Here is a 15,283-nt window from a genome sequence, read left to right as displayed (position 1 = left end):
CCGTTAACGTGCAGCTTCAGCAGCGATCTCTGGATAATAATTTACACATTAAAGTATAACAGTGAGTGAATTGAATATACACGTAAAGAGTTCAAATAAAAACAAATATTACTCACCTTCGTACCCTGTTCGTACCTGAATAAAAGACAACTTCTGGATCACTAAGCCACGCCCATTTTAATCACTTACTGTAAAGGGATTGACATTCCCAACTTCTCTATTTCTATGGCTATAACACCATAAGAGGAGGGACCAAAATCAGCAACAGTATTATTCTATATCTAGTGTTGACTGTGTGGCCATGTTTAGTGTTTAGTTTTCTCCTGAATATATGAGAATTTTCCACCACAAGCAAAGGGTGTCAAAAAAATGAGTCTAGTTATGTTACCCACCCCCTTCACAAATCACTGAACACAAAAACTCATATAGACTACATTCTTATGGGGATTTTCCCTTCAAACTGGTTATTTAGTAGTTTCTATGTTCAATTTTTGTAAGGTTTCAGATAGCTCACATGCTGCAATAAAACCTAGTTATATTGAACTGCTGCATCACACAAATAAAAAAGGAAAACAAGACAAATGTCTAATTTTAAACTGCAACTTTATTCACATAAAATATTTAAATGCCAGATTTTTTGCTGTTTGTTGCTGTGTTTAGATACTTGATATCTTCTTTCAACATCGGTTTTATTTCTCTTTGAGGTCTGTTGACAAGAAGTTGGTAAAACCTATGAAAATATATATGGAGTCTTCATAAAGGTCAATATAACTGACCCTTGATTGAGACAATGCTTTTATGATATTACACATAAATAGTCCTTACCTTTCACTTTTCACTGGTGCCTTCCGGGGGTGAGGGAGGGCGTGGGGTGCGGGGTTGGAGGGGGTCCTAGGGGGCGGACTAGGTTTGGTTTTTTGTGGTTCTGGGGCCCAGGAATCAGATCCACCTTTCCTCCCTCTAGTGACACCCCTTTTGAGTACATGTCATCTTGTCTAGTTTCACAACCTATAAAGATTAAAGGATTAGTTCACCCAAAAGTGAAAGTTCTGTCATCATTTACTCATCCTTATGTCATTCCAAATTTGTAAGACTTTCGTTCATCTTTGAAACACGAATGAAGATTTTTTTTAATGAAGTCTGAGAGATGTGATTGTGAATAAAATCCTAAATTAAATCTGTTCATCATGTAAAGCGATCATGTCTCTTCAGAAAATGTGGACTAAACTGCTCAATTTCTTTATTAACTTTTTGAAGCGTCAAAGTGGTATTTGCGTAGACTGTCAATGGAGGGACAGAAATTCTCAGATTTCATCAAAAAGATCATTTATTTTTCAAAGATGAATGAAAGTCTTTCATGAGGGTGAGTCATTAATGACAGAATTTTCATTTTTTGGGTGGTCTAATATATGTACACAACACATAACCTATATATTTATAGGGTTAGGTCACCCCCCAAAAAATAAAATAAAATGAAACATAGGCTATTTAATTGTCCATTATAGTAGTGTATCACATAGTAATAATACACATATTAATATGTGATAGTATAATGGACAATTAAATGTTTTTATTAATGGTTTCATACTCACCAACTGGATAAGTGCTGACATTGGCATATACTGTCTCATTAGCTTGATATATAGAGCTTTGAACCCTTTGCACATCTATATGCCTGAAAATGAAACAATTATTATGACACATTAAAATACTTTGTACTAAAGATTCCTTATTTCAGTTTAATTGAATAACATTAATTCTTACTGTTGCATGACTCCCTGCACACTTCGTCCTTTTTTTGGAAATAATAACAGACACAGCACATCAGAATTTGCACAAATTACAAATTACTATTTTAAAATAAAAACAAAAATGCACAAACAAAACTTAGAAAAAGGTCATACTTACTTCTTTTTATCACATCTATAACGAACGCCACAAGCCCAAGCAACAGCAAACATCCCAGAAAACAAGTCGCTACCAAAAGCCCAAAACAGTTTGGATGATTTGGTGTAAATGTTCTCTGATCTTGGCCCAGTGAGTTCACAGCTTGGCAGGTGTACACGTCCTGGTCAGAGAATGGAACTGAGCTGTTGACTATGTAGTTGCTGGGGTCTGTTTTAATTGGAGCATTTTCCAGCAGTCCAGATGAGGAGGTCCATTTCACTTCTGGAGCCGGATTCCCTTGAGCAACGCATTTCAGCATCACACCGTGAGCTTTGGCATCGAAATCCAGGGACAGGCTGAGGATCTGTGCTGGAGCTACAGTTGACCATCAAAAAATATATCAGTAATGTAATGTGTACATTTAGTGGTCCCAATAATAATATAAACATTATATGTTTGTGTATGTATGTATTTTGAAACAGAACAAACTTAATTACACAAATAAGTACTGAGTAACGGTTAGGGTTACGGTTTGGTTTAAGTTAAGTTCCTTGTAATTATGTATGATTTACTGCAATTTACTGTTAACTTATGTAACTACATCACTTTAAAATAAAGTGTTACCATTGTTTAAAATCAATACAATGGTTGTCAAACTTTGTGGAACATGTTTATTTTTAATATAATGAACTAGACCGGTGAAAGTACTGAGAAAAGTACGACTTAAGTGTCCAAAAGTGTCTAAATATATTGTATACCACTGTATATTTGTGTGATCATCCAAATGTGTAAAACTCACCATTGATATTAAGCTCTGTGTATGTCGAAGAATATTTATTATAATCCAGCTCCACCCTACAGAAGTACCTTGTAGCATCGGTAAACTGTACATTACTGATACGCAAGGAAATGTCTCCTTCCATGGGGTTACCATTAAGCGAGAGCTTCTCTGATGAACTTAGAACAGTGCAGTTATTGTTGTCTCGGCTATTTGTCTTGTTGTGAAGATTGCAGTTAAAGATGAGTTCACTGCCCTTCATCCATTTGACAATAATGACGCCTTTGTAATTGTTTTGTTTTGGATGTGTGAAGACGCAGGGGAGAATCACATTCTCCCCCAAAGAGCCGTTGACCTTAGGCTGTGCTGACACGGTCCACGATGAACATGTTAGGCCTGCGGATGAGAACAGAACAATATACAATATAATAACTTCAGATTCTTGAGAAAATCTAAATCTGTTGTATCCAGTTTATATTAATTGCTTCAATTTTAATTATTTCTTAAACTATAAAAATTAAAAGATAAGACTGCTAGACCAGAAGACATAATATATAAATAAAGACATAAACAGAAAAATACCTTTGAGACTACAAATAAAAGAAAGGAATCCAAACACAAAATCTCGCTTCTTTAGAGAGAACATTCTTGGATCTCACGGAGAGAAACTTTAAAAATGAAGGCATGCTGACTAAACTTGATGGTAAGTATTGACCAAAACAAGGAACTGTCTGCTTACGTTTCCCAAATAACTTTTTAAGTGAACTGGTATGTGCAGGTATTTTTTTCAGAAAGGCCCTGCTGCTGTTTATAATAGCATCATCCGTTAGAGAGATAGATAGATAGATAGATAGATAGATAGATAGATAGATAGATAGATAGATAGATAGATAGATAGATAGATAGATAGATAGATAGATAGATGAAAAGAAAGAAATTATTAATGTCATGAAGTCAGTAATGTGTGATGGTGAGTCAGAACTAGGAACATGTTGCAAGTAGATTTTTTCTTTTTCATAATGAATCATAAATGTCTGCAATGGACATGCAACGGTTCAGTAAAATTCTCGGTCTGCTGGTGGTCCTTCATAGTGCAGGTGAGACTATTCAAAACAGAATTAGAATAGAATTACTTTTGCTTTGAACTTCTCAAGCTTTATAAACATCTTTCTCCAGCTATAGCCAAAGACGATGACGGCTGGTTGATGAAAGCACCAGCTGAGGTGCGGGCGATCGAGGGGTACCCGGTAGTGCTGCCCTGCTCTTTCACCCACCCGCACCACACCCATCCCTCCTCCATGCATGTGGTGTGGACCCTGGGCCACGGACGGGCTGCCACAGTTCTGTTCCGCTGCACGAGCCTGAACAACAGCCAGCAGTGCCAATCCAAGACCAACCAGGACCAGCGCTACCGTCTGGAGGGCAACCACCGAAACCATGACATCTCACTCAGGATCAACAGCGTGACCTTGAAGGATAGTGACCGCTACTACTGCCGTGTAGAGTTACTGGGGCACCCTCATACAAGCTTTGAAAACACGCTGGGAACCCGTCTACGAGTGGAGGGTAAGAAAAACAACATTTGACTTGTCTTGACATGCTTTGAAATGGGAAAGGAAATATATTGTAACACTGTATATTTATTTTGACCAGAATTTTGCTTCCTGAATCAACATGTTTTGTTGGTGCTGGAACAATATTTCTGTCCAAACAAGCATAGTCCTGACCCCAACCAATTATAACCTAATCAATAGCTATCCCTAAAAAGAGAAATGTAAATAAAATAAATAAATAAAAAAACTGAATATGTTGGTATGAACTCTAACGGCAAATTGATTGAAGACCAATAAGAATTGGAATTTATGAACCAATGAGCACATCGTTTCTCCTAATGCCTGTCGAATTTCTCTTACGAATTACTCAACAGTAATGACGTATTTTTGTAGACCAACCCAGAAGTTAGTTTCACCCGGTTCCCTCAACAAAACCCCAACTGGATTTTTCCTTTGGCTTTTGGATTATTGTGGAACATAAATTCTGTGGCCTACACAAGTTTATGACTTTTATAAGTTTTATCAAGATAATCTTCACAAACTAACACAAATTTTGAAGCCTAAATGAAAAAAAGAAGCTACATTTAGACTATAAAGAAACTACAACATGGTTGACCTTCAACTTCACCACCACTAAGCTTTCGAAAACTCTTTCACTCTTCATTTAAAATATACATGATGGAAAGTTTGAGTTAGAATAGTTTGCAAAACACAACAATGCTGTAAAAGCAGACTAGTGAATAGATAAGTTAACCTGTTTGACATGATGACATTTAATATCCCAGAAAACCTCTGTTGGCTATTTTAGCGACTACCTTTTTCAAGACACATAGGCCTGATTTCACACACAGGGCTTAGACTAAATCAGGATTAAGCCTTAGTTCAATTAGGATTTTTCAGTAGCTTTTATAAACGTGCCCTAGAAAAAAAACATTACTGGTGTGCATCTTGAGACAAAACAGTTGCTTTGACTAGGACTAGGCTTAAGCCTTGTCTGTGAAACTATAGGGATAAAAGCTTAAAAGACCTCGAGTTGGGTATGACGCATGTATTTCATGCTGTAGCATAAAATGTAAAAATATTTTGAGCTTGTATTGACCACAGACCTTATTTCAGGCATTTAACCAAAATTCGATTAAAAAAAATCTATTGACTTCAGGACGATGAATCCAGAAGTGCAAAAATTTGCAAAAGTGCAAAAACTTGCTTCTGGGTATTAGAATTCCTGCAGCAATTCAGTAAATTCAATGTCCTGTCAAATTCCACTTCAGTTTGGCCAATACAATTCAAATTCCAACTCATGCATTAATAGGGAGTAAAATCTTAAATTCTGACAGGCTTTGTTTATATCATTACCAGCTGCACCACGAATCCTGAGTTTGTCAGCTGAGGGGAGTGAAACATCTGGCTTCAAAGCCGTGTGTCACGTTCAGGGTTCCCCTCTTCCAGATATTCAGTGGATCGCACCAGATGGTGTTCTAGAGGGAGATGCTTCATTCTCGCTTTCTCAGGAGGCTACCGGGCAATACCGCACATCAAGCCAACTACTGGACATCAAACCTGGAGGACAGTACATCTGTGCGGCTTCAAACTCTTTGGGGAAGGATCAAGCCACTCTCTTTGTTTTGCCCCCCAGCCCAGAGAGGTCAACCGCAAAGAGCTCCTTCTCTCTCCTTGTGTTGCTTCTTGCTTTGGTGTTGGGGACCAAGCTGCTATTGGCTCTGGGTGTGGGAGCTTGGGTGATCAAGAGGAGGTTCAGCAGCAGTGTGGACCAATGAGAAGACACAAATGTCATGCTCAAATAATCAAAACACTCTGGTCTTCAAAGTTGTTTCTTGTTCCATGTGTGTTAAAAATACACGGTCTTAAAATAAAACTTCCTGTTTTGAGGTGAGCCATATGACTCTGACTTCCGTCTTTGTCTGACCTGTCTGGATAATCTAATCAAGTGACTTCTATAATACTAACTGATCAAATCCACAAACTTCATTCATGCAATTATCTGTTAAATAAGTGTCAAATAAACATTTTGAAAATTAAATCGAGTTGGAAAATATAGGGAATTTTACATAATTTTTTGTCTTAAACTGAGATATGCTGTACCAATAGATTAAAAAAAATATTTCTGTCTTCTCGACACTTTCAAGTCAACATTAAACGGCATTCATCATCACAATTCATAGTGGTTTTTTTCTCACAAATCAAATTTAAAAAAACAACAGACTGAGACTTTATTTTATCCATCAAAAATGTATTGAATCCTGTAAAATGGTAACACGTCCTTAGAGGGTTTGGAAAGTAAGATGACGTTGACAGCAAAAAAAAAAAAAAAAAAAGAAATTGTAAGAATTACTTGACTGTTACAGTACAGGGTATTATTTTTTTACTTTAAAGAATGTACAATTAATGACTTAAAAATGAATATCAAATAAAGCCTATGACATTATTTTGTATTTTCTACAGAACTCTACAAAAAGTCTAAGGACTCATTTAGTTCTATTAACATTCTTTAATTAATTTTACTGTTTTAAAGCTTAACCTGAATACACCTCATGCATCTCATCTAATAGGCCAATAATAGTCCTATTTAGCCTACAAAGAAAAAAAGTTAACAGTATCTCTAATGATATAATGTCATTGCCTACCAAATAACATATAGGCCTACTAAGTCTAGTTTAATATAGGGGTATAATTATCTGAGCATGAAAATTATACTATTTTCTCTATTGACCCATAAGCATACAGTCATGAAAGCCAAAAATATATTTGAAGTTTACATAAGTATTGTAATTGAGACATAAATTGTTTACAGTATTTCAGTATCATCGTATTTGAGATATTTTGTGGTTCTATAGCAAACAGGTTTCTTTTTAGAACAGCAGCGTCCGCTCTTCCACATGAATTTATAGCTGGGGTCCAGGGAAACTGAGGCACACAAGCCTTTCTCAGGTTTTTCAGGCTGCCCTCTCTGCCAGTAAGTGAAGTTCACAGTGGATGGGAAATCGTCCTCGTTTTTCCAGTACCACTCTGTTGTGAACAAGTTGCGGCGCAGACTGATCCAGCCCTCCGTGGTTTCTTGGAGTGTCATGTTCAAAACCATCATATTCACTGTGTTCTTAGCGACGATCCTAGCAAACTGATCAGCCTTTTCCAAGCAGTAATTACGGGACATGGACCAGCTCATTTCATCTTCACCAAGAACAAACATCTCCGGAGTCACCAGACAACCATTACTATCTAAACAAACACAAACAAATATTTGGTGTCAGCTGGTATTGAACCATTTTCAGAGTGCTAAACAATTAGCATAGCATGCTGCTAACCGATTAACCTGACTAAAAGGTCAAAGTAGCACGAACATTTCAATATGTATGTATGTATGTGTGTGTGTGTCCCTAGGTGACATTTATATGCAATTTATTTGATTGAGCACTGTGTGTATGACAGTCTTAGTAAATATGTGTAGAATATAATTATGGTTGAACATCACAATTCTTTAAACACAGACTTACCTGGGTCCATATTTATAGCCATTGCTGGGCTCCCATAGATACTGTTGGACTCCAAGCGTTCTATCATATATACACCAATCTTTGAGGTAGGATGCCAGATAGTGCCTATCTCTTGTGCCTCCACCAGAGCCCAAGAGTAATCTGTGCCACTCATAACACTCCAGTTGATGTTTGAAGGCAAAGGCTTATCATTTATTCGCACACCATTAGTGCTGGATGTATTAGCGATCACCAAAGCCCCACTGCTTGGAGAATTAAAACCTAACAGATAGCAGCCAGAGAACATGCTTGTCGGAATGAGGTCTAGAATGAGTCCAGGACTGATTAATCGGAGGGAAACATGCACAGTGGTAGAAATAAGCGAAGGGGTGTTTAGAAAATTCCCCAATAACGGCAAGATGTCTGTAGAATTTAGCACCAAAATACAATTACTAAGACCCTGACAGACTTTGCAGAATTGATTTGTTGTCACAAGTAGCTGTTTGGCACTGAAGATAGAGGGCACGAGGAATGTGGCTGGAATCTTGTCAAACACTGGGGGTTTGAGCTGGTTCACCACCATGTTGCATGAGCAGTTCATTCTGTCAAAACACGGATGGGTCAGGAGCACGGCCACTTTGTCCGTTGCATTTATTTTTCTCACTGTCCCATTAATCTCAATCTGGAAAAGCTTGTAAGGGCCGAGTGTTATTCTATCTGCCTGGCTCTGACCTCTTTCGTCAACCTGTTCGATGGTGACACTGTTGTTTCTGTCTACTGCATTGATAATCATCAGCCTAAAAGGGAGAAATCTGACCGCCGATGTCATTGAAAGGCTAAAGGACGCAGCTATCTTGGTGTAATTCAGAGCGGGGACCTGATATACCTTTCCGAGATGTTGTTCAGGCTGGACAACATGAGACTGGAATCTCCCCAGCCATCCACTCACAGAAAGAACTGTGACGTTGTTATCACTGGTGATTCGAAAAGACTTATTGGAAGAAACAAACTGGTGTTCTTCAACATTCTTTGTCAAATTTACTATCAGAATGCTCCCATTTTTGATGCATGCAGTGGTGTTGACGGTGCCATTGGCCATATAGATGACATTGACCGTAGTGTTTGGGTGGAGGGTGGTGATTTTCAGTAGGTTAATGGTCTTTTTATAATAAACAGCAATATTCTCAGGGAATGCAGTGATGAAACTAGTCCCACGACTGTCCATTGAAAGCCCTGTGAAAGTTCAAGAGCCCAATAATCATCAATCACAGTTTGTTTTGCCATTTAATCCAATTTATTTTCAGCCGATGGTAATCACTACTGATGCACCAATATTACTCTGTTGATAATGGAGGAGGGTAAGTAAATACTTGTACTTGGTATCAATATCATCATTATCATGTCTCTGAAATGATGACTTGATTCGACAAAATTGGACTACTTTGAAAATATCAAAGATTTGAGTGTAAACAAGAACAAAAAGAAAGACTGCCAATTGTAATATATGTAACAGCGATTTCAAGGGTATAGGACAATTTGATTAAAAAAACATTATCTTCTGGAGTTATCTTGTGGTATTAGTGCATCCCTAGTAATCCCATTAAATAGTAACTTACCTTGACTAAACATTAAAATGGTCAACAGAACAGTCAACATGACTGCGTATTCTGCCTATGCAGCTCCTCGTTGAGTGACTCGTGAAGTTGCTTTCAGATAGTAAGCCACTGCTGTGTGCTGAGCTGCCAAAAAAAGAAAGAGTAAATGACTAATTATTTAGTAGATTTGTTAAAAACACTGTTTTCACTGTACAAAATTTACGTGCACTCAAAAAGACGATAATATTTTTCCACTGAGGAGGCTCTTGTTACAGTTAGTCTTGTTACAAGCTAGTGCTGAAACAAGACTACTATGTAAAATACCTGCTTTCAATATATTTTGTCTCTCATTTGCAGTTTTTTTAACGTTTGGGTTTGGTAAAAATGCAGTTAAAATGTTATATTGTTAGATATTATTGCAATTTAAAATATATATTTTGTATTAAACTTTTTTTTATATATATATAATTGATTCTTGTGATGGCAATTTTCAGCAGTCTTCAGTGTCACATAATTCTTCAGTAATCCTTCTAATATGATTTGGTGCTCAAGAAACATTTCTTATAATCATTTCTGAAACAAGATTTTTTTTGTGAGAAATATTTTTTTTTTGTGGAAACTGACATTATTTTAGGAATTTCTGACTAAAGTTCAAGAGAGCAGCATTTATTTGAAATAGAAATATTTTGTTACTTTATAAATATTTTTACTGTCACTTTTGACCAATTTATTGCACCATAAAAGTATTCATTATATACTGTATACACACATACATGGGTCATTGACGAATAAGGTTTTTAAAAGTGTAAAAAAATTGAATGGAGATATAACTATATTTGAAACCATTTTTTAGTTTACTTAGTTTTTTTAGTTTAAGATTTTGTGGTTTGTACAATCAATTAACACTGTTTTTTGTCATTTTTTACAAGATGGAAAAAATGTCACCAAAAAAGTCATTCGGTTTAACCACTGATTTGAAAGTTAAAAACTGATTTGACATTGATGTTGAGATAGTATATAGTGTGTACCACAGAAGAAATATTAAAACAAATTATCACTGATCTCATAAATGTAATCATTTATTGGACTACTCTAAACACTCCAACATATTCAAGTAAAACATTGCACAGGGAAAGGAGAAAAGGGGAAATGTAAAAAAAAGAGCCTTATCTGCTTTATATTTGTATTATTGTAGTTCCTTTAGTTATTAAAAACAATATTATTCCATTTAAATATTTACTATATCGGTTTTACCGAATGACCTTTTGACACTTCAAAATCTTTAAAGTACCTTTATATGTAATAAAATATAATTAAAACCTTTTGGATTCAGTAAAAGAGATCAAGTTGTACTACCTTACATCCTTTGGATGTTTTATATTTGTTTTTTATTATTATTAAGGCCTTAGGACAAAAAAATGACCCGTCACGTCATTGACCCACATACATGCACATCTAGGAGTGTCATTACATGTTTTCAGGTGGCAGTGAAATTATTACACTGAACAAGCAAGAAAATTAAAATTAATAAACAGACAAATAGACATTTTATAGCTATCAAGAAGAATATATGAAACATAATCCTGATGGTTACTATTAAACAACATTAATATTTACTCTTCAGCAAATGTGCTGAACAGCTTCAGATTGAGTAGTCACATATTAAATAAAGGTTTTGTAATGTCATATAAAGTATATTAAAATAAATACCATTAACAAAACCATTTGATATCAGTTAATATCTAGGAGGCTGTGTTAAAGCTTTTTATTCATCCAAATAAACTGATTTGTCATATGCTTAAATTGTTGGTATTTCTAAAGAATTAACAACTGTTTATAATGACGACATCCAATTATTCTGCATCGCCTTTAATTAGATTCCCTTCTGAAGAAAAATAGTAGTCTACATATTGTTATAGTGCTAGACCACTTTTGAAAGAAGAGCATTCAGAAATATTTAAGCATTTTTATTGACTCAAATGTAATGACAAAAATATCCTACCTTATATTTTGATCAGCGCTCTTCCTCTATTTGAACAGAATGAGCCGTGCATTCTCTGTTCTTTCAGTAAAAGAACATTTGACATTCAAAAATCGTTCTCTCCTCTCCCCATGTGGTTTTGCATAAGATGCTGGAAAGATTTGAGTCTTAAGATCAACAAGTTTCATATAACAAATGTAGAAATTCACCAACACCTTCATAAGAATCCACACTTTATTCACTCAAAATTATTCTGTTCCAAAACAGTACATTTAACATTTTTAACTGCCACAGAACTGACCACTGTTTGTATCAACACAACTTTCAATTCTACTGTTTGAACTTCTCTTTTCTGAATTTCACAAAATAGAAATTTCCTAAAGAATACATAACATTAAATTCATTATATCTCTTAAGTGTTCACTTTCTTTGTAATTTACCCCAACAAACAGTCTGCTGCAGGGAAAACATTATGAAATTCATTTAGAGTTTTGTCTGAAGTTGGGCTGATATGCCCAAATCTGATCCAATAACATGTTTTCCATTTGAACTTTACAACATCTAGATGCCTTTAGTCTTTCTGAGCTGTGACATTAAAAAAACACTGGCGTTTGGTCAGAGCCCTTTAAGCCCAAATTTGTGTATTTTCTGCAGACATATTTGGTATTCAAAATACACAATTTCCTTTCCTTTGCATAAAATAATTGATATGTTAGTGGCAAATGATGACATAGGCTATTTTCATTCTTCTGATATGAAAAACTTTGCCTGGTACTTCATCTGTTAATCAAATCTGCAATAATATAATACAAAGATCAAATTAATTGTGTTTGTTTACTTCAATATGGATTGAATTGCTTCCTGAAGCAGCAACCTAACACTTCCTCTTAAAAAAAAAAAAACATTTCCCCATTTAAACATATATGTTCGTCAATTTGGATGAATCTATACATTTCTAACACAATTCTTTATACAATTTATACCATATATGCTGAAAAAACAGCCAACACAATCATCTCTAAAGAAACTTAAAAATTAATTGTTTTATAAGAGATTCTAACAAAAAAAACATGCTGATGTATAAAAAAAGGAGAATTCCTCATTCTAGTCTCTGGCACAGTAGATTAATCTGGACATTTAGTTTAGTTTTAGGCCTTTCTGTCTAATGTATTTAAAGGAGAAGTTAACCAAAAAAAAAAAAGAAAACATTTGACATGATTTACACACCCTTACACCTGAGAAGCTCCAAAATGCATTATAAAACTGGCCCATTCTTTAATTCAAACTTGTGTGTTATATCCCAAGTCTTCTGAATCCTTTATGTGCAGAAAGGATTAAAATTAAGAGCGCACAAGTGAACCACTTCTATGGTGCTTTATGGAGATTGACAAACGTGACCATGACTGAATAATTTTGTACGGGCATAAAACCCTTAAAAAATTCTCCTTTTGTTTTCCACAAAAAAAAAAATGTAATGGCATACGGGTGAATAAATAATGACAGTTTTTAATTTGGGTGAATTGTTCAGGGACTGAACATCTATTGACAGACATCCTCAAGAATCTGCTTATTACATACAGCACTGAATATTCTTCATCAAAATGTGTCCGTCAGCATAAACCAAGCTACGGCTGCGGCAGGGAGCTGCAAAATTCATTCATTCCTGCCCACCCCCAGCATGACCTAGAGGTTTACGTGATCCTCCAGGTCGGCCCGAGTGCTTGCGCGGACCCTTTCCTCTGCCCGCCCCGCCTGCCCCTTCTGCCCTTCCAGCCCCTGTTCCTCCCCTCTTCCTTTTCTGTTCATGTCTTGGGGTTGCCGCTTCCTCTTTGAGAGCCTGAGCCCAAAAGGCATCAAAAGAACCTGGCGCTTGGTAACCCGGCTGGTTCCTATCAAGTGGGTCTCTGGAGAGCAGAACCCATACACTAGGTACATTTCTGCTGACTGTGAGACTGTCCAACCCGGCCTCAGGCTCCAGGGGCTCCCAGACCTCCTGAACCGTGCGGTAGGCCAGCTTGGTATGCTGGTGTAGGCAGCGAACACGGCGTTTCATGATCTCCACGCACGTGATGGCTTTAGCCACGCTCTGACCCACACCTGTGAACACGATTTGGCGGCAGAGATTCTCCCCCGACCCAATGCTCACCTCTGAGCCTTCACAGGTGTCTGGATGATCTGTTGAAGGGGCTTTCTCCTCCATACGGCTTAAAGCAAACCTCATCAGGTTGCGGACTTTGCTGCCATCCTTCACCCGAACTTCAGGAGTGTTGCTGGGCAGGTCGGGGAACGGACACGGGCAGGGCTGGTCAATTGTGCGTGCTTTTCTGTAGTTCTCCATGACATTTAGCCTTCACAAAGGACAAAAGGCAGAATGGATGACTGTTTATTATCAGTTATGCAAGTAATAATGTATTGTGGTTCAAGAGTATATGTAGTTTGTTTTGGGGGAAAACAAATCTCACAAAAACTCCCCACATGAGTATATTAGGAACTATAATGCCCAACTACAAAAGTGCGTTTTTTGTATCAAAGACGTTGGTTTCAAAGACGTTCATAATGACGGTGGTTTCAAAGATCCTCATATCCACGTAAAGTAGAATAAACAACCATTTACCAAACTAAAACTAATTATCATATTTGGCAGTGTCCTCAGAACAAGGATGATTTTCATAAATGACAGCTCGTGGCAAGTTGTCACATATGTGTTTCTATGTTATCGAAAACAGCATCATTATTCAGAGTGACACGTGAGAAATATTATGACAAACTTACTTTCGTTTCCTTTGCTAAAGTAGCGATCAGGCTAGCAGGTTCAGATGGCTGTAGCTGTTCTTCTAAATAATTGCGGGCTTGTGTCGTTCCATATAAATGAAATGTGGACGCTTAGCTTCGAGAATCTTTTTTTTTTAATGCAGAGTTAACTGACTACAGCTAAACCGACACACTTTACGAAATTCAAACGTTAAGCTACAGATCGCTTATCCACATGTAACGCCGTGTGACGTCAACTCTGCCGTAAAGTAAGGATGGCTGACGCGAAACAGTCGTTCCGAAGCTTTGCGAAGCGCAGATGTTTCGAAACTAAGGTGTTTCTCAATGTCAAGGATACTTCCTTGGCAGGACTGGTCCTTCCAAGTCACTTCCTTCAGAGGCTAGGCGAGGCTCCTCTTAAGCATTCTACTGTCTATGGTTTTTCAACGGCTCTGGAACAGGCTAGCAAGTGCACGTCAGTGCGTCATTACGTCAGTGAAAATGAAAAACAGAGCGTTGCTATGGACGCAGTTCTGTTCACTCGGGCAATATAATCGTTTTTAAATCAATAAACTCCTTTTTAATCATATTGATTATTTGACTGTCAAGTGTGTTTAAACAGTGCAGGCCAATTTGATCCATAACATGGATGTAATTATTTTTTTAAACAAATGTTTGGTAACGTAAATATATTTACATTTGAAAGCATATTAACGCTCCGACTCCGCGTTAGTCCGTTAACGTCTAACATTTTGAATTTTTTTAACAAGATAGCAAAGCTGCGCGCATAGGATTGTGGGTGATTTGAGAGCGTGAAGAGCTCGAAGTCTACTCATATGCATCCTTTCCTGTGTATGGGATATTTTTCGAACGAAGGACGCAGTCCTTGGTTGAAATTCCGAGGAGCCTCGACATTGGAACAGTCCTTCGACGGATGTCGATGACGTAGCATCCTCGGAATTCTGGCTTCCGAGGATCCTTCCTTGACATTGAGAAACGCCTAACTGATCCGAAGCTGTCTATGATCCGAAGCGTGATTCGAAACACCCATGTCACGTGACTATGACCAATACACTAAGTGTTTCATCAGGTGTGGTCCGCCGAATCAGCGTTTGATTGACACGGTCGGGAACAGACCACACAATCGCACATCTGTATAAAAGTGAAATCAACGCATATTGACCTCGTGGGTTTTTGTTTGGGAGTTTGATTTTGAGATAGCGGATTTTAGATTATAGTGACATAGT

General features: G+C 37.0%; 4 protein-coding genes across 4 annotated transcripts; 1 reads left to right on the top strand and 3 right to left on the bottom strand.

The window, feature by feature from the left end:
- Positions 1–831: 831 nt before the first annotated feature.
- siglec15l (sialic acid binding Ig-like lectin 15, like) lies at positions 832–3,328 on the bottom strand. The gene is made up of 6 exons (XM_079894443.1): positions 3,248–3,328; positions 2,687–3,061; positions 1,909–2,262; positions 1,765–1,792; positions 1,593–1,675; positions 832–1,008 (listed from the first exon to the last, which is right to left on the bottom strand). The coding sequence occupies exons 1-6, from the start codon at positions 3,309–3,311 to the stop codon at positions 836–838; spliced, it is 1,077 nt and encodes a 358-aa protein (XP_079750569.1). The 5' UTR covers positions 3,312–3,328; the 3' UTR covers positions 832–835.
- Positions 3,329–3,697: 369 nt separating this feature from the next.
- LOC307172249 (sialic acid-binding Ig-like lectin 15) lies at positions 3,698–6,111 on the top strand. The gene is made up of 2 exons (XM_079894442.1): positions 3,698–4,231; positions 5,578–6,111. The coding sequence occupies exons 1-2, from the start codon at positions 3,871–3,873 to the stop codon at positions 5,994–5,996; spliced, it is 780 nt and encodes a 259-aa protein (XP_079750568.1). The 5' UTR covers positions 3,698–3,870; the 3' UTR covers positions 5,997–6,111.
- A 345-nt stretch (positions 6,112–6,456) lies between these two features.
- On the bottom strand, positions 6,457–9,435 carry LOC307172248 (IgGFc-binding protein). Its single transcript, XM_079894441.1, has 3 exons — positions 9,326–9,435; positions 7,731–8,942; positions 6,457–7,455 (listed from the first exon to the last, which is right to left on the bottom strand). The coding sequence occupies exons 1-3, from the start codon at positions 9,363–9,365 to the stop codon at positions 7,025–7,027; spliced, it is 1,683 nt and encodes a 560-aa protein (XP_079750567.1). The 5' UTR covers positions 9,366–9,435; the 3' UTR covers positions 6,457–7,024.
- Positions 9,436–11,256: 1,821 nt separating this feature from the next.
- Positions 11,257–15,094, bottom strand: rpp25l (ribonuclease P/MRP 25 subunit-like). The gene is made up of 2 exons (XM_079894076.1): positions 14,058–15,094; positions 11,257–13,633 (listed from the first exon to the last, which is right to left on the bottom strand). The coding sequence occupies exon 2, from the start codon at positions 13,621–13,623 to the stop codon at positions 12,943–12,945; it is 681 nt and encodes a 226-aa protein (XP_079750202.1). The 5' UTR covers positions 13,624–13,633; positions 14,058–15,094; the 3' UTR covers positions 11,257–12,942.
- Between the last annotated feature and the right edge of the window lie 189 nt (positions 15,095–15,283).

This window comes from Squalius cephalus (assembly GCF_949319135.1).
Source record: "Squalius cephalus genome assembly, chromosome: 15".
Taxonomy (NCBI): Eukaryota; Metazoa; Chordata; class Actinopteri; order Cypriniformes; family Leuciscidae; genus Squalius; species Squalius cephalus.
This window is presented reverse-complemented; position numbering and strand designations above follow the sequence as displayed.